Source organism: Simochromis diagramma, unplaced genomic scaffold, assembly GCF_900408965.1.
Source record: "Simochromis diagramma unplaced genomic scaffold, fSimDia1.1 OVJJ01000703.1, whole genome shotgun sequence".
In the NCBI taxonomy this organism is placed as follows: domain Eukaryota; kingdom Metazoa; phylum Chordata; class Actinopteri; order Cichliformes; family Cichlidae; genus Simochromis; species Simochromis diagramma.
This window is the reverse complement of record NW_024386914.1, coordinates 503,344-521,127: the sequence shown is the minus strand read 5'-3', so window position 1 is coordinate 521,127 and position 17,784 is coordinate 503,344. Positions and strand designations below refer to the sequence as shown.

The window sequence follows — 17,784 nt, the reverse complement described above, 5'->3', positions numbered from 1 at the left end:
TTTACACGTCTGAAAAGCACATCAGACACAAGGAGCTGTGTTAATATAACTGCAGTGAAAACACAGGCAGAATCGGCCTTCATCTCCTTATGATATTCAGAGGAAAGAAAGTGTGTAGGTCTCTTTATATATGAAATGCAAATTATCATAAATCAGTGATTTGAAGACTTATAAAGGACATCCTGCCTGAGGATCATACAGAGCTGATAGAAAACATGGATGTTGATCTCCTTTAACTCTGTTAATGAGTTGTAGAAATGTCAGTGGGACAAGTGCTGTAGGGAGCAGTTCAGAAGGGGAATGGTCTGAAGGTGAAAACAGTTCAGAAGGTTGACCAGCAGATGACCCTCTTGGAGTCGTCTGCTGGTTTGTTAGACCTCTGTGGAGGTCTAGTGACCATTGTCCTCAAAGGGAGGATGCGTTTAGGTCTGGAATCACTTTACCCTGGTAGAGGAATGTTCAGGCAGCTGCAGTGTCCAGTTTCCTCTTTGAAAGAGGAGGGGAGCACAAGGAAGTAGCTGGTAAGAAACATAGTAAAGGAGGTGAAGGGACATGAAGTGTAACAACAACAAAATCCTTTAGCCAAGTAAGGAGTCCATTAGTCCTGGGTTCATTTCTTGGGCAAGTGCTCTGACATACAATGTAAATCAAGAATCAAATACAGACTCGAAGGCAGACTAAATTAACAAAAGTTAATCTTTATTGAGGATGAAGTTGGAATGATTCAACTAACACCAAAAGTTACATTTTCAAAAAGCAGGGAACCAAAGTCCAGGTAGTTTCAGGGGAAAAGGTTCAGATGGAGTCACCGCCTGGTAGTTATAATTCCAGTCAAACATCAGGAGTCTAATATCCTCATCAGAAAGGAGATGAAAACAAGAATTACCAAAATAAAACAGGATGTAGAATAACACCTTCCTCTAAAACCTAATCTGAAAACAGTTGTAGGTTTCATTTAGAAATGAGTTGAATGCTTCCTACAATAGAGTAGTTACAGAGTTGCAGTGGTAAACAAACAAACAAGGAGAGTTAAGGTAGAATACAAAACAGAACATGAGAAGAATTAAAAAGAGAAGATACCAAGCACAAGACAGAATAATATAAATAAATTAAATTTCAAGTTAAAACATGCTGGGGAAAAGACCCCGGCCCATGAACAGCCCAGCTATTTAATCATGCAGGACAGGGACATAAAACATGAACATTATCTATGTAACAGTTTTTAGGTTTTCCTCCAATATCAGATCTGAAAACATCTGCAGGTTTGATTCAGAAATAACCTGAATACTTGGTGAAAAATACCTTAGGTACAGAGCTGCAGTAACATACACAGTACATCATGGAAATCCTCCTCTTAGGATGAATATTTGTTGTTTATCTGCATGAAAATATCCCGAGATGAACGTCAGAGTCCATTTACTCCAATGACGTCAGAGGTGAAGAGGACAAAGTTAGTGAGACTCACAGAGACACAACAGAAGTTTGTTTCAGAAGCGATGCTCTGTGGTGACATCAGTAATTATGTCCTCATGTTTATCCTCTAATCCCTGCTCAGGATGAGTGGGAGGGATTGAGACGGAAAGTTTGTTCCCTGCACAAACAAAAAATATGAAAAAGTATCAGATGTGAGACAATGAAGATTTCAGAACAAAAGGAGTTAATCATCAGCACACTAAATGAGGAAATGATTCAGTTTTACCTTTAGCTCTGTGTCGATATAAAGACACCATGAAGAGAGTGGAAATGAAATACGGACAGAACACCACCAGGTGGAGGACCACTCTGATAGCAAGGTGGAGGGTGGAGGAGTGAGAGGCCAGTGTTGTGGAAGAGGGAAGAGCAGAGGTGATGGGCTTCACTGTGGCTGTAGGTTTTTCTGCAGAGAGAATCCCACCTGTTCAGGTGAATATGTGGATGAAATAAGAGGTGAAATATAAGTGAACCTCCTCACCTGTGACAGTGATCCAGCTGGATGGAGACTCTCCATGACCGCTGATGTCACACTTGTAGAGGCCTTCATCAGACCTGGAAACATGCTGGATGGTCATGTGACCTGTAGTCTCATTCCCAATGAAGACGCCATCTTTATAGAAAGCAGCTGGGAGGTTGGAGGGAGTGGTCTTTGTTTTACAGAGCAGAGTGACGTCATCTCCCTCCATCACAGGGAGGACAGGACTCTGCAGGATCACTGATCCACCTCAACACAGAGACAAACTACAGCATTTCATCCATTTACACACAGCTTCATCAACACTAACTCCACACACTCAGCTTACCAGTGACTGTCAGGTTAACCATGTTACTGATGGGACCCTCTCTGGACTCACACCAGTAAACTCCACTCTCCCATTTGTACATGTAGCTGATGTTACAGGAAGAACCAGCTGATTTCCCCCAGTCAGCCCCACACTGAGTCCTCTGTTGTTTGCTTGTGTTTCTCCTCAGAGTCCATCCAGCAGAGCTGTCGTCCTCCTCACAGCTCAGAGACACAAAGTCTCCTTCAAAGAACTGAGAGCTGCTGGGACTCACAGTCAGACGAGCTGTGAGTAATAGAGTAGTAGAGGATATATAGACCAGGGCCCATATTACATTTCATATCTTAACTTCTAGTCCCATATTCCTTGTTTTCATTCACTATCAATTGTTACTGGATGATAATAAATCAGATATTATTTCGTACATAAGAGTCTTTGTTAAGGTGCAGATGTATTAGAGTGTAAGACATCTGTTTAATTGTAATTCAACATGAAATTATGTAGACTGACAGGAGTAAGATGATATTGATTTGACGGAAGTTTGGCACCATGTTCATAATTAATGTGTCCCAAGCAGTGAGTCAGGTTTACAGTGTGACAGAAGAAGGTTACTGACCTTGGTTTGTGGTGCAGCTCAGCAGTGAGATCAGAACTAAAGAGAAATTTAACTCAGGTTAGTTCAGAGTTTCACATCCAACAAGACAGCAGAGGCATGAAAAACACAGAGTGAGCTTACAGAGCAGACACAGCAGAGACGTTTCCTCCATCCTGCTGTTCAATGGTATCAGACCAACACTGACATCAGCTCACAGTCACTTCAAACAAAACCCTCCTCTTTCTCGTTGACTGGCTGTTAGTGTTGTGGTTTCCTCCAGAAATGCACTAAAGTGAACATCAGCACCTGTGTAATGCCTTCACTGCCAGTCCGAGCAAACCACAGGGATGTGTTATAGCTCTAGCTGACACATAGAGTAAAATTACTGACTATGTTACTGAAAGGATTGATTGATTTTATCAATTGTGTTACAGATTGAAAGAAACAAGTTTTGTCTTCCTGTAGCTGACAGCAGGAAGTGACCCGGAGGTGGTTTTGTTCCTGTTGACTTCTCTCTGTTCCAACCACTAACATGTGGTCAGAAACTGTGTGGATGCACGACATCAAACTGCATCAGGCTGTGGTTAAAGATTTTAAAGGTATTTGGCAGAGGTGAGCTGACGTTTGATCACTTCTATCAGCTAACAGACTTTTTGTAAACCCTTTAACCATACATGTCGTTACACCTCTTATCTCACTGAAATCCAGCTGAACACGTTCCAGTTCATATTTCTCTTGGTTGTGTGTTTGGGATCATTGTCTTGTTTAAATGTTGGCCCTCATTTCATCTTCGTCAGGCTGGTAGCAACACTATACCAACTTCACTGCTGATTTGGTGTTTTCTGGATGATGTGCAGTGCCTTTTGACCAAACGTGGTGTGTATTATGGCATCCAAAGAGTTCAGTTTTGGTCTTATCTTGCCAGACTATGTAATTCCAGTATTTCAAAGGTTTCTCTAAATGTTGTTCAGTGAACTTGAAACGTGCTTCAACAGGCTTTTGTTTCAGCAATGGAGTGTTGCATGGTGAGCATGCGTATGGGCCATGGCGGATGAGTGCATTGCTTATTGTTTTCTTTGAAAAAATCATCATGAGGTGTGTGTTGCGTGAAAACTTGCTAAAAAGTTACCTTTTTATAGATGATCAGTTGGGAAAGAATCAGCTTATATCAATTTCCACCAAGTGGCAAATTACTAATTACTGATAGATTTCAACTGGTGTCATAACTTTCCACGCCTTTTTCCACCTGCTTTTCTTCACGTGCTCAAAAAGTTTTCCCTGTGTTATTTCTAATTATTACACTTCATTTATGGACAATGGACATCTATGGTTTTCTTTGCACGTGTGGATTGGTTTGGAAATGTGTATATATATATATATATATATATATATATATATATATATATATATATATATATATATAGCTCGAGACGTTGTGGAGGGTGAAGGTAACGGTGGTCCCAGTGGTAGTTGGAGCACTAGGTGCGGTGACTCCCAAGCTAAGCGAGTAGCTTCAGCATATCCCAGGAACAACATCGGAGAGCTCTGTCCAGAAGAGCGCAGTCCTAGGAACAGCTAAGATACTGCGCAGGACCCTCAAGCTCCCAGGCCTCTGGTAGAGGACCTGAGCTTGAAGGGATTTTTTATTTATATATATATATATATATATATATATATGTGTGTGTGTGTGTGTGTGTGTGTGTGTGTGTGTCGCTTGTCTGTTTGAGATTGTCATTGTTCTAAATAAAGCTTATAGAGAAAAAAAATTCTTGAGCCTTGTTTACTTCCTGTTTGAACAGGTATTTCCTGTATGTTTTAATGTTTTTATTTATTTTTATTTTGTTAAGTAGTTATTGTAGGCTGCTAACAAGTGGAAACATGTTTAGTTTATAGTACAATAATTAAATAAAATATAAAAGTCAGTTAGTCTACCCAGTTGCAGCCGCTGGTTCACCGTTCACCTGGAAGATTCAGGAACCTTCTGGAAAAGTAAGGAAGCTACGTAAGCTCCCGTCACGGGATCACTGTGTTCATTTATGAGTAGCGTTCACACCGTGCACGTCGGCGCCCGCCAGCTCGTGAGTAACGGAAACGATTAAACTGTCCTTAATCGAGCGACAACTCATCTCCGCTATATACCGGATGATTTCCCGTCTAAATAAGCTGGATGTTGTAAACGCCTAAGTATAAAATTGGTCTACGTTACGATCTGCGACGTATCGGTTCAGGTTCCTGTCGCGGTGTAAAAACAGTAAGTGAACGGAAACTTTTACTCCAAGTTTAAGTTGACTGTGTTCGATTAATGTTATTCTGACGATCGGTTTTCCCCTACTGTCTGCAGTTTTCAGTTAAGCAACAATGGCTGCGTGCTTGCTGACTACCTGGATTTCGCTATTCGTTGTCGTTGTCGTCGGCGTTCCCTCGGCTGTCGTGCCCGGTGAGATTTCGCTGTGAGGTTAAAATAAGCTTCATTAATCGAAATGAATGAATCCCGTAAAAAATCTTTTCATTTCTGCTCTGAAAACATCGGTGTCTTGTGTTGGTTAAAAGTAGCCCACAAATCAAATTTGTGCCGGTACGTCAATACGGCGCTCTGGTAGCAGCGATTTATTAAATGATGCGTCATTGCGGCCGCCATATTGTATACAGGCAAAGGTAGTTAATGAGGTTAGGACGATTTTTATTCATGTACTAACTTGGTGAATGATAACCCAAACTCGTTACAAATGGTGGTAGTGTATGATGCAGAACATGGTTGCCTGAAGCCCATTTATAAAATAGATTTTGCTCATTTCAACAAACAGTTCTTTCTCCTTTCTTTTAAAGTTAATTTCTATTCTCCGGTTAAGTGATTACTTGTGAACCCTGCTTTGGGGAATACTCTGAGTTTATTAAGGCTGTTGTGTTTGTAACATGTTTTAATGCTCTGGTGTTTTGTTCTGTTTAATCTCAACAACCTACTATTTAAAAGAGAAAGTTAGTGATCGAGTGATCACTGTTGACATCTCTCGGTTTTTATTACCACTTTATCGGCACCACGTTGTAAAGCTCAGTTTTTAAAACCTTACCATGTATCTACGGCCCAGCCCACGTAGCAGTAACTTAACTCATTCACTGCCAGCCATTGGCAGTGAATGAGTTAAACCCATTGACTCATTCACTGCCATTGACGGCTATAGACGTCAATGGCAGTGAATGAGTTAATGACTATTCTTGTATGTGCATGGATTATCGTTTGAAGCTTCTGAATGTCCTCTGACAAAGTCGTGTCACCCCCCCAGTCATCCCAAACAGAGCAAGGACCTGATTTACCTGCACAGTAAAGTACACAAAGCACAACATGTGGTCATTTATATTGTTTAAAACAGATGCTATATGTAGGTATTTTGTAGTACATTTTTAATTAATTTTAAGCTGTTCATTCTACTTTATTTTTTTGTATTGAGTGTTTTTCTTTTTTTTTTCTTGTTTAAACAGTGATGTGGAGGGTATTTTAAAGTTCAGACTGGTACAGTTACAATAGAAAGGCATCACTTATTGGCAGCGGTCGCATAGCTGTCTTAACTGTCAAATACATTTGATTCCTCATCAAGTAGGTAGTGATTGGTGATTAATTAGTTTATGAGCTGTGTTCTACATATCCAATGGCCTGGGGTGAGTAGAAGAGGTTTGGGTTAGTAACTTGTTTACAGCTGACTCATTCATCTGTGAAGAAATGGACACTCACTTGTGGGCCTTTTCACATTAAATTCCTAACAAAGAGTCTTCATTAACCCCCCTTGTGGATACTTTTAAAAGCAAAGAAAGATGGAAGGCAGAGCTCACCATGACCACAAAGGACAGGATTAGAAATGAGTACATCATAGTGAAGAGGGACATATAGAGCACATATTTTTGAAACCTGGCAGTGAGGGAAATGGCTACACAAAAAACAACTCTATGGTCCCCGAGTCTGACAAAAAGCTACTGATAGAGGAGCAGGTATACCATCGCCTCGACATCCTCCTTGTGACATTCTTGTTGCATACAAATGATGTCATGGGACTTTCAGCCGCATGGCTATAGTGATCCCATGCACATTAGGTGGTATTTGAATGTAATAGAAAACAACTCAAGTTGCACTGATCCGAGTAGGTACTACTAATGGAAAAGAGCTGTCAGGGGTGAGCCACATTTACTACCACTCTGTTAAGAGTTTGTATGCTCTACATGTATGGAAATCTCACAGCAGAGGGCAGCAAATGATCTGTTTCACACTGCACCTTAGTCATTCATCTGCTCAAATACTTCCATAAAGATTTGGGAACACACAGTTCCAAAATAATGTTGTTAAAGTTACTTTTGCAACAGGTTGTTTACTGTGAATAAAGCATATACTTGTTTAAACAAAGCAAATAGATAGTCAGATGGTGTTATGATGAAAAGTGTCAATGTGATTGTTTCTTTTCTTTTTCCCCCCCCTTATCTCAGAACTATCAGCCGCTCTTGACTGGTCTGCATGGTTATGCTCTAAATCGCAGGTGTCGAACCAGGCCTCAAGGGCCGCTGTCCTGTTTGTTTTCCAACTAACCTGCCATTGTAGCTTCTTATTGGCAAAGCACACCAGATCCAGGTAATCAACGGCAGGTAGGGCAGGGATATCTCAAAAACAAGCAGGATGCTGGCTTTCAAGGACTGGAGATAGACACCCCTGCTCTAAGATGATATTAAAGAAAAAATATATTTAAAAAAAATTCAGACAGCTTTCAAAAGTTCTTTATCGGTTTCAATTGTGCCTCTTTTAACCTTGATTTTTAAGTTGCATTACCTGTTTGTGCATGTACTAATTTGACAGCAGTGACCTACTGTGGAAATTTCTACATTTCTCTGTGTAAAAAGGTTATAAATGTCCTTAAGCAGAGTGACCTGGGCAATAGGTCAGGAGAAGTTGTAACGAGTAAACAAACTGATACTTAAATTGGGCCAATTTCATCTGAATGAACACAATATCAAGGTGTCTGTGTGTAGAGATATAGATTATGGTTGAAATGGGTACAATTCCAACTGATATGAGGGACTTTGGAAAATTGTACGTATGATACAAGTAGAATACCATCTTTGAGCAGTAACTGAGTGCAGTGTGCAGTGACTGACCATCTCAAACTTCCTGGCATTTCAGCCAACAGCAGCAGCTAATTCTTGGAGCAAAAAAAAGGCACTTCACACCACAATAAGCTGTAGTATGCCTGATTTTTATTTATTTTTTCCCCTTTACTTTTTTTAAATATTTAATTAAAAAGGACAAGAAAAAGATAAACTGCCCACATGCTATGCATTAGTCAGTCTAAATAAACTTACAAAAGTAATGTTAACATTCTGGATGTTAATGCACACAAAGACATGTTCTGTTTTTTTCTGCAAACTCGTCACTTTCTAGCCAGCTGTAGGAGCTTTTCTTCTCATATTTGTGATCTGATAGAAAAGGTAAATTTAACAGATTTAAATAAAGTAATTCAGTTGGTTTTCTTGTGGGCCCACAGAGCAGACATTCAAGGGACAGTGGTTACTGTTTGTTATTTTCATACCCTTTTTACCCTGAAGTCTGTTTTTTTAAATATCTGAATTTTATTTTTAGTTCACTATAGTAACCCTGCACTTTACATAAAGAAGACTTCATCCATCCATAAACCTACTATGGCTACATGACAGGTGTCTGATCTAAGTCAACTTCAACAGTAGAAGTGAGCCTATGGAGCAAAATTGAAGCTACAGGTTTTCTTAATTTAATAGGAAACTGAAATTCTAAGTTTTGATATCTTGGTGCATGCTCAATAATCCAGGTATTTTGATGAGTTTCAGACTTCAGATCAGATGTTCAGATCCCGATTTTGTATTTTGGGAATGAATCATGGGGCAGAGTGCGGACTAATGATTGACAGTTGACAATTTGTTACAAATTAAAAATAAACATTTTAGTTAAAGGTGGCCACCGCTCCATCACAGTTTACTGCAGACACCAGCCAACAGGTAGGAAACACTGTTTCTGATTGTCCTGATGGACTATATTGCTGGGTGAATGTTTGTAACATTAGCTTAATGATTAACTTAGTACTCAGTCATTAGTCAAAGCCCCACTGCTCTTCATTGATACAGGCCCACAAGGCAATACTAAAAATAAAAAGGGTGTAAAGCTGGAAAAAAATGTAAAAAAAAAAAAAAATCCAAGAAAGATTTGTATGGAAAAACATTTTTTTTATAAATTTATTCAAAACAAAGTAATTCATTTGAGTTTTTTAAAAATATATCAAAACTAAGAATTTCAGTTTCAAATCACGTAAAACTTTTAAACCCTCATTTAGCTCCGAACAAGTTCATATAAAAGAGGAGAAAAAATCCAAACAAATGAACTTGTTTTGCCTGCCGGGGTGACCTAGAGCCAGGGTTGGCAAATTTGCTATCAAGAGTAATTTCTAAGCAGTGTTTGACCAAATCTGTTTAAGATCATAACTCATATTTGTAACATAGTTTTCACAGCCTGTTGAGCCTTGTTCATATTCTGAAATGGTTAATCATAATCGCATCATGTGACTTTGCAGCAGGTTTTTGTGATTAGTTGATACTTTAAATTTGCCTTTTTATTGTGATTTTTCCTTTTTGTCATTTATGAAATTAGAGAATTTTCTTTTGAAGCCAACAAAACAGTGATTGAATTAAATAGAAAAAAATATTACTGTGGATATTTATTTAAGCTTACTTTGATAGACCATTTTGATTACTACCTGTGTTTGTGCAAAAGAGTCAAAAGTAGCTGCATTGTATTAAAAAAAAGGGGTGGGAGGGGTGGTGGTGAGGAGCTTAGGCAAATGTAAGGTACTCTACGAAAGCAATGTTTTGGACATGTCCCATTGGGTTGAGGCCCCCAGCAGCCCAGGATACACTGGAGAAGATCGCATCTTTTGGCTGCTTTGGGGATACCTCAGTGTCCCCCCTGAAGAGATTGAGGAGGTGGCTCTGCAGAGAGAGGTCTGGGCTAATCTGCGTAGACTGCTGCTGTGATCCGAATTAGAATTAGTAGCCAAAGATGGATGGGTGGGCAGTCTAAACATATTTGCTTAAAAAAGGGCCAATTCATTCAGTCATTTTGACTGAATTGCAGAAGCAGATGAAGCATAGAGTAATCAGTGTTGGTGGTGAAAGCAAATAAATCTGAATAGACATTGTTACACTCTTCTTATATGGATCTGGACTCCATAGAAACACGAAAAACTAGACATTTGTGTTTACATTCATGTTAACCACAAGTACTGAGGTTCAGCGACATTCACCACCAGGTGATTAAAATTCAGGTGTTAGACTCCTTACAGGTAGAGGGTGTAACTAAAATGTTGGGGAAAAAAATACACACACACACAAAAGAAATCAGTAGGCACTGCAGAAGCACAAGTGGGAAATTGCAATGTTCACTAAATATGAAAATATGTAATTAATTACCTTTTTTTTTTTTTTTAAACTAAATTTCCAAAAAAGCAACTCTTTTCATGTTATACTACTGTTTTTGGGATGCAGGAGTGATTTAGACTTAACAGGCTGTGAAAACATGAGACTGAAATGTTTTATGGCTCCATTAAGATTAATTTTGGCCAAAACTTGCTCAAAACATTTCTTGACATTAAATGTTGCATACCCGTGGTCTGAATGCTAACTGCATTATTTAAAACACCTGCTACTTTATTGATAACCAAAGGCACGACTGGAATACACAAAACGCTACATGTATAAAGGTAATTAGCTAATTTACATCATGGAGCCCTGCTCACAAAAACTGGCATGGATTAAATTCAGTTTTATTTATATAGCACCAAATCATAACAGTAGTCGCCTCAAGGTGCTTTATATTGTAAGGTAGACCCTACACCAATACATACAGAGAAAAATCCAACAATCATAAGACCGCCAATGAGCAAACACTATGCTTTGGAAAAAAGGAAAGTTCTAAGTCTAATCTTGAAAGTAGAGATAGTGTCTGTCTCCCGAATCCAAACTGGAAGCTGGTTCCACAGAAGAGGGGCCTGAAAACTGAAGGGTCTCCCTCCCATTCTACTTTTAAATACTCTAGGAACAACAAGTAGGCCTGCAGAGCGAGAGCAAAGTGGGCCTGATTATTTAAGACCTTTATATGTGAGGAGCAGGATTTTGAATTCAATTCTGGATTTGAAGGGAAGCCAAAACAGGAGAAATATGCTCTCTCTTTCTAGTCCCTGTCAGGACTCTTGCTGCAGCATTTTGGATTAGCTGAAGGCTTTTCAGTGAGTTTTTAGGACATCCTGATAATAATGAATTACAGTAGTCCAGCCTGGAAGTAATAAATGCATGAACTAGTTTTTCAGCGTCACTCTGAGACAGGATATTTCTAATTTTAGAGATGTTGCGCAAATGGAAGAAAGCAGTCTTACATATTTGTTTAATATGTGCATTGAAGGACATGTCCTGGTCAAAAATGACTCCAAGGTTCCTCACAGTGTTACTGGAGGCCAAGGTAATGCCATCCAGAGTAAGAATCTGGTTAGATACCATATTTCTAAGCTTTTCAGGGCCGAGTACAATAACCTCAGTTTGATCTGAATTAAGAAGCAGAAAGTTAGCGGCCATCCAGGTCTTTATGTCTTTAAGACATTCCTGCAGTTTAACTAATTGGTGTGTTCAGTGATGGGAATAACGGCGTTACTTTTTTCAGTAACGAGTAATCTAACTAATTACTATTCCTATCGTTACAACGCCATTATAGTTACTAACAAGAAAATGCAGTCTGTTACTATTTTTCAACAAACAGACGGTTGAAGCTGTGTTCAGTTTACCGCATCTTATATCAGCTGCAGGAAGTAGCTGTAAGTAATCTGGACGCTACAGCTTTAAGCAGCTGCGCGCTCCCGCGGACGGTAATCACATCACTGTCTAGCACAACACCTGGAGCTCAGGGGCAAAACAATCGCATGAGAGCTGCTGTTTGACTGAGGAAGAATAAAGTAGTCGTGGTAAGTCAGTCACATGACCACTTAAAGACAAAGCAACAAGGTGAGATATACCAGTTTTTAAATTGATAGGCCAATTAAAACCAGAGTCATGATAAACAATATTTTTCCTCAATAGTTTCACCACATTAGCGCTAGCAAGCCCTCTCTGCTTATGAGCTAAAAACCAAACAAAACTAGGGGAAGTTTTAGGAGTGACAGCGAGAGAGAGAGTGAGTTTTGAGATGTGAGAGATTTGTGACGTTTAGCGTGTTTGGAGTGTGTAGTTAATGTGTCGTCTTGTGTAGTTCACGTGTAGTGTTGTGGATAGTTTTGTGTTGTGTATCAGAACAATGAGGCGACTGCTGTCTCCAGGTAGAAACAGGCGTGATACACCTGCTGCTCAGACCTGCAGGTATCAGGCTGTGATGTTCTCCTTCATAGTGGACAGAAATTATATTTTTGGAGTGGCACAAATAATTTGTGAGGCATCTTATTGAATGCAGAACACCTGATTGTTCTGTAAATAGTTTGAAATGGTTATTTTAAAAATGGTAAAAGGTAAATGGATTCAAATAACTTTGTAGTTTGCAAAACTTGTGCATACGATTTTAAAATTGACAATTAATATTTGCATCTAAAGTTATGAAATATGATTCAATAAAATGTTTGTGGTTGTTACAGTAAAAAAATATAACTTTTTCTACTCTGATTTTATGGTTTTTGTCTGATTTTGGATCAATTGTGTTAATACAGTATGTCAAAATGAAAACATGACTGTAAATTCAGACACGTCAGGTTGTTCTGAAAATGATGATACCAAAGAAGGCAAAGTAAATAATTTTTAAAGGTGAAATGTGGAGGGAAAATCAAAAGTAGTGAAAAATGGCCAATTATACCAACCCTGGACCCCAGAGAATTAAACAATTTTTTTTAAGTAACGCAATAGTTACTTTTCAAGTAATTTCTTGATGCATTCTCAACCATCCAGGAAAGTAAATCACGAAATCATGAAAATGAATGCTATATCTTCTGATGAAAACTTAATTAACTTTAGTGTGTGAAGAGGACTCTCCATTTACATGAACAAATTAGACTCTCTTAGATATACAAACCACTGCAGCGCAGTACCTGTAATATACATGGATGAAACCCTGTCTGTGAAGCTGTGTTTTACATCCAAATGCCCCGAGGCCTTATGACATCCTCCACACTATGCACTTGAATATATTAAAGTGATGAGCACCTCTTTCATTGAATTTTGTGTGTTTTAATCAACTTTGTTACATCTGTGGTCTTTCCAGTCAAAAGTGACCACCATAGGAAATGAATTGGAATCCACCTTGACTTGTTTTTCCTACAGATGTGCTGATGGGGTGATATGTGTATAGTGGTTAGTGGGCTGTTATGTTGTAAATTGTTTAATTGCATAAAACAGTGCCGATTATGGCTGGGTATCGTCACTGATTTCTAGAATCGATTCGATTCCGACTCAATTTGAATTGGGGAAATTTTGCCTCAGACAGACAGAAATATTATAATTTTGATCATGCATCAGTACATTTCCATATTTCTATATCTCTAAAAAGAAAGCTGACACTTACGAGACTTTATAAAACGTGTAAGCATCACAGCAGCTTTGTAGGATAGTAGGATAGGACACAGAAAAACATGAAGGTGATTTTCCTGGCCTGGGATTTTATAAAAAAAAATGTTATGCAGTAGATCAAAAACGAAAGAAAACCATTAATCAACATTAATGAACACTAGAAAGTGCATTTTCTGCCGACGGATCAGACTCTCCTCCACACAATTCACATTCATAAAGTGCTCTACAAACCCAACATTACAACTAACAGCTGGATTTTCTTGTGTCAGTGCAGCTTGTCAAACTAGAAAGCACCACTTACTGTTAAGAGAGAGAAAGTATATCCTCGGTTTCTTAACTTAGACTTAAACTTACAGCCAGGAGCAGCACAAAAGTGACCCCCTGTTGACTGATTTTTTGTTTTAGTGTCCTTATTTTCCTCTGAGTTATTGGTTCTGTTACTAGTTAGCTAACATGAACTAATGTAAGTCTATTGAACACAACCAATCAACCAACTCAGTGATGTAACTTCAGTCAGATTAAATTCTGTACATTTGATTAAAAACTAATAGTATTAAAATATCATCAAGCAGCTTCCTAATTGTTGGATGTTTTTCTCAGTTTCTTTTTAGATTTTTTTGTTTTTTATTTCCCTGAAAATGAAAAACACATGTAAAATGATGGAAACTGCATTTTACAGGAACAGGTTGGGTGTTTAAATGCCTTCAGCAATATGGCGGCAGCAAATACGCGTCTTACTACCCTGATGCTTTGTTTCTGTGCTTCAATCTGTTGTCGTCTACTCGGCATCCTCTTTCAAGAAGTCTGCATCTGGGAATTGTTTTAGATTTGATCAACAAACAATAGATTCAGTCTTTCTGGGAGAAGCTGTAGCACATCAGCCCAGTTTAATAGTTAAAGCTCAGTCAGAGGAGCTTTAACTTCTCTGACTGAGGAGTTAAAGCTCCTTAAATTTACCAGCATTTACCAGGGAAATGTTGGTAAATTAATAAACCATCAGCAGAGCTCGAAGTTCACACAGCTAGCCTCCTCCACACATAAATAACTGAGCTCATCTTCTTCCAGAGTGGATGGATGTCAGCTGAACATGCCAAATTGTTCGAAGGGTTGACTTCTGTCAGGTTCTTTATTGCCCTCTGTATATTTTTCGTGTGAAACACATGGGCCCTGCAGGGCTCTGGGGTTTTATGTACTGGCAAAAACACTGAAATGTGTAGGAAAAAGGTTCACGTTAGAAACCACAGAACTGAATTTATTTACAAATTTTATTTTTAAATAATTTATTTAAAACCACTTTTTGTCCTGGTTGAACAGCACACGCAGAGTCTCATATAATATTCTCTCCCTTTTTCAGCTCAACAGACCTAACTGGTTTCTGATCCATCGTGTAGTTTTACATTAACCTCTCTGCTCTGTGTTATTTCCTCTTTCAGGCCAGAAAAACATCACAGCTCATTCTGGACAGGACGTCACTTTCCCGTGCCGAGCTCCAAACAACAAAGCCATCCATGTAAAGTGGAGCAGAACTGACCTGGGGGAAGAATATGCCCTTTTGTACAGGGATGATCGGATTGATTTAGGAAACCAGCATCAATCTTTTCAGAACCGGGTGGATCTGCAGGACAGACGGATGAAGGATGGAGACGTGTCTCTGATTCTAAAGAATGTTATGACTACCGATGCTGGAACATACGAGTGTAAGGTGTTAGTCGGAAAAGAAATGAGGCTCAGCAACACCATCAGACTGACTGTTGATCCTCCAGGTGAGTGAGTAGAGTTGAGTGTGTGTGTGATCAGAGGTGAAGCTGCTTCCTGGTTGTTGATGTTTGTTTCTAAAGATGTTGTTGATGAGACTTTGTAGAAAGCAGCTGGTCTGAGTGATGTGATCAGAGTGCAGTAGATAATGTCTGACAGCAGTTTGAAGAGGAAATGGATTCTGTTCTGTTCTTCACTCATCACCTACCTGACAGCTGACACCTCACACCTGTTTCTCACCTGCAGCTCAGACAGGAGGAGGGACAAAGGATGGAGGGAAGGAAGTTGAAGAGAAGGAGGCAGGAGGGAAGGAGGAAAAATTGTATTTACGAATAGCTGGACCGTCAGTTGCTGCTGTGCTTTTCGCTGTTGGCTTTTTTCTTATCTACAGAAAATGTAAAGCACAGCAGAAGCAGGGTTCATACGAGCCTCCAACTGAACTTCAGCCAGTTTGAAAGACCTCAGAACTTTTCCCATTTTAACTCACATGCTGATGATGCAGCTGACCAACAGATAATCTCAAACAACCAAACCAGAGTTTCCTGCAGCAGCATCCTCTTCTGTGAACACTATAAAACAACAGCAGCAGTACAGACGTCTGTCTGTGTGAGTCAGCTTTATGAATCCCCTACGGAACCAGGTCAAAAACTGTTGAATCTGCTCAGAGTTCATGTAGGGTCTGGTCCACATGTCTGTACTAATCATTCAGCTCCCTCCTTGAATTCTTCTTTTGTGAGCTCAAAGGATCCTGAGAGCTGACTTGTCTGCAGCTTTCGACTTCTGATAAGCTCAAGAAATAGTAATAATTTTGAATTTGTTTTCCTGACTGCAACATTTACATCGGATGCCCTGATTTGGAGCAGGGACACAGAAAATCATGTTCAGGAGAGTTCAACCATGTTCAAGGGACGTTACCTTTCGAATGCACGATGGTTGGGTGGCAGCATTGGCGCATCGTGTGCCTGGAGGGACTGTCTATTGAGGACATAGAAGATTTATACCTATTTGGAAGAATGATAAAAGGGTTTTTGCCGATCGGAGCTGGCTTGGCCCTGGCATACCGAAGATTAAAGAAAGTGGTTACAGCTGTTCAAAACCCCACAAGGCAAGTCGCTATAGAGGGAAGGGCTCATGGGTCTACTGGACCAGCGCAGAGTCATGCTGCAGGACCGGATGCTGCTGTCTACATCACCAAACTCTCACCCCATTTACCCACCCCTGTTGCTGTTATCATTTCATGTTATGGTGTGAAGTCATGTGCTTTTTGTGGCGAGGAGTTTTTTTTGTTTCATGTTCTCATACTGATCTCCTACCAGGAGCTCAGTCTGAGTAGAGTTCTCTTTTTTTCTCCTCCACCCCCGTATTGTGTTAAACATTTCATTGTTTTTCTCTACGTTACCTGTTCTGACCGGTTTCCCCAATGTGATGTTTGTGTAATATATGTATGGTTGGAGGAGGTCTAATTTTTCGCTGCAGGCACCTGCAAGTGACAAAAAATAAGGCTTCATCATTGCACATTGTAAAAACTGTGTAATTTATTCATCTAAATGATATGGAAAGTATTCTAAATTTAAGTATGTCTTTGTACAGTTATGTTAATTTGTCTTAATAAATTAAATGGAAAATTAGTGATGGTGAGATGAAGCCTTGTGATGAACTAAAGCTTTCTATCCAACTGGTCGACTCATGGTTCGAAGCATTGTGATGGTCATTTGCTCTACTGCGCCATCAAGTGGACGATTCAAGTGAAACAGGCTAAATGATTATAATAACATTATGTGTAAACTGAATAAATAAATTGTTTTCATGGTTATTTATCCCGAATATTGTCTCAGTATGTCTGATACAAAAGAGAAAGTGGAAACTATCAGGACAACGTTTTGGTATGATTGTGTAACTGTTAGAGCTGGGTATCGTCACTGATTTCTAGAATCGATTCCGATTCAATTCGATCCGGGGAAATTTTGCCTCACACAGTCAGAAATATTATAGTTCAGATCATGGATCAGTACATTTTCATATTTTTATATCTATAAAAAGAAAGCTGACGCTTGCGAGACTTTATAAAAGGTGTAAGCATCACTGCAGATGCCTTTGTGTCAAAGTAAAATAAAACAGAAAAATTGTTTTATAAAAATATTCAGCAGTAGATCAAAAAAACGAAAGAACGAACCATTAATCAACAAATGAACATTACCTGATGCTGCTGAATTGAAGCAGAGCAAATTACAGAGGTTTTATTGGAGACACACCTTAGCGTTTTGCAATTTTGCATAATGTTAAAAAGTTTAAATTATTTTAGTAGCCTATTGAACGGCAGAAATTAGGTTTTCTTTTCGGAAGTATTTAAAAAGGAAAAAACAGCGACTGACAGCGCTGTAAACAACGGAGGTCTTATGCATAACTGTCACGGTTCGCTTGAGGACTCACACGCAGGACTCAGAGGCACAGTCAGTATTTATTACAGTTCCACAAGGTGTATTAAACAAACAGTGCTGGGGATAGTGCTATATACAAAGCGGTGACAGGGAAAGAGCTCCGGGGAAATCCAGGCAGGGAAAAGACACTTGCTCCTCTCCTGGC

At 39.2% G+C, this 17,784-nt stretch overlaps 2 protein-coding genes across 3 annotated transcripts; one reads left to right on the top strand and one right to left on the bottom strand.

Annotated features, from left to right (window-relative positions):
• Positions 1–678: 678 nt before the first annotated feature.
• LOC120736366 (Fc receptor-like protein 5) lies at positions 679–2,586 on the bottom strand (the record flags this gene model as incomplete). Its single annotated transcript, XM_040036410.1, has 4 exons — positions 679–1,591; positions 1,700–1,876; positions 1,952–2,197; positions 2,277–2,586. Coding segments are annotated over 4 exons (837 nt in total), but the record flags the coding sequence as incomplete, so codon positions are not given.
• Positions 2,587–4,781: 2,195 nt separating this feature from the next.
• Positions 4,782–17,018, top strand: LOC120736341 (versican core protein-like). 2 transcript variants are annotated; one of them, XM_040036391.1, is made up of 4 exons: positions 4,782–5,101; positions 5,192–5,287; positions 14,880–15,209; positions 15,448–17,018. In XM_040036391.1, exons 2-4 carry the CDS (start codon positions 5,209–5,211, stop codon positions 15,654–15,656), a joined length of 618 nt encoding a protein of 205 aa, XP_039892325.1. In that variant the 5' UTR covers positions 4,782–5,101; positions 5,192–5,208; the 3' UTR covers positions 15,657–17,018. The 2 variants fall into 2 exon arrangements, with proteins under 2 accessions (XP_039892325.1, XP_039892324.1); XM_040036390.1 differs by having other exon boundaries at positions 4,782–5,287.
• The last annotated feature ends 766 nt before the right edge of the window (positions 17,019–17,784 follow it).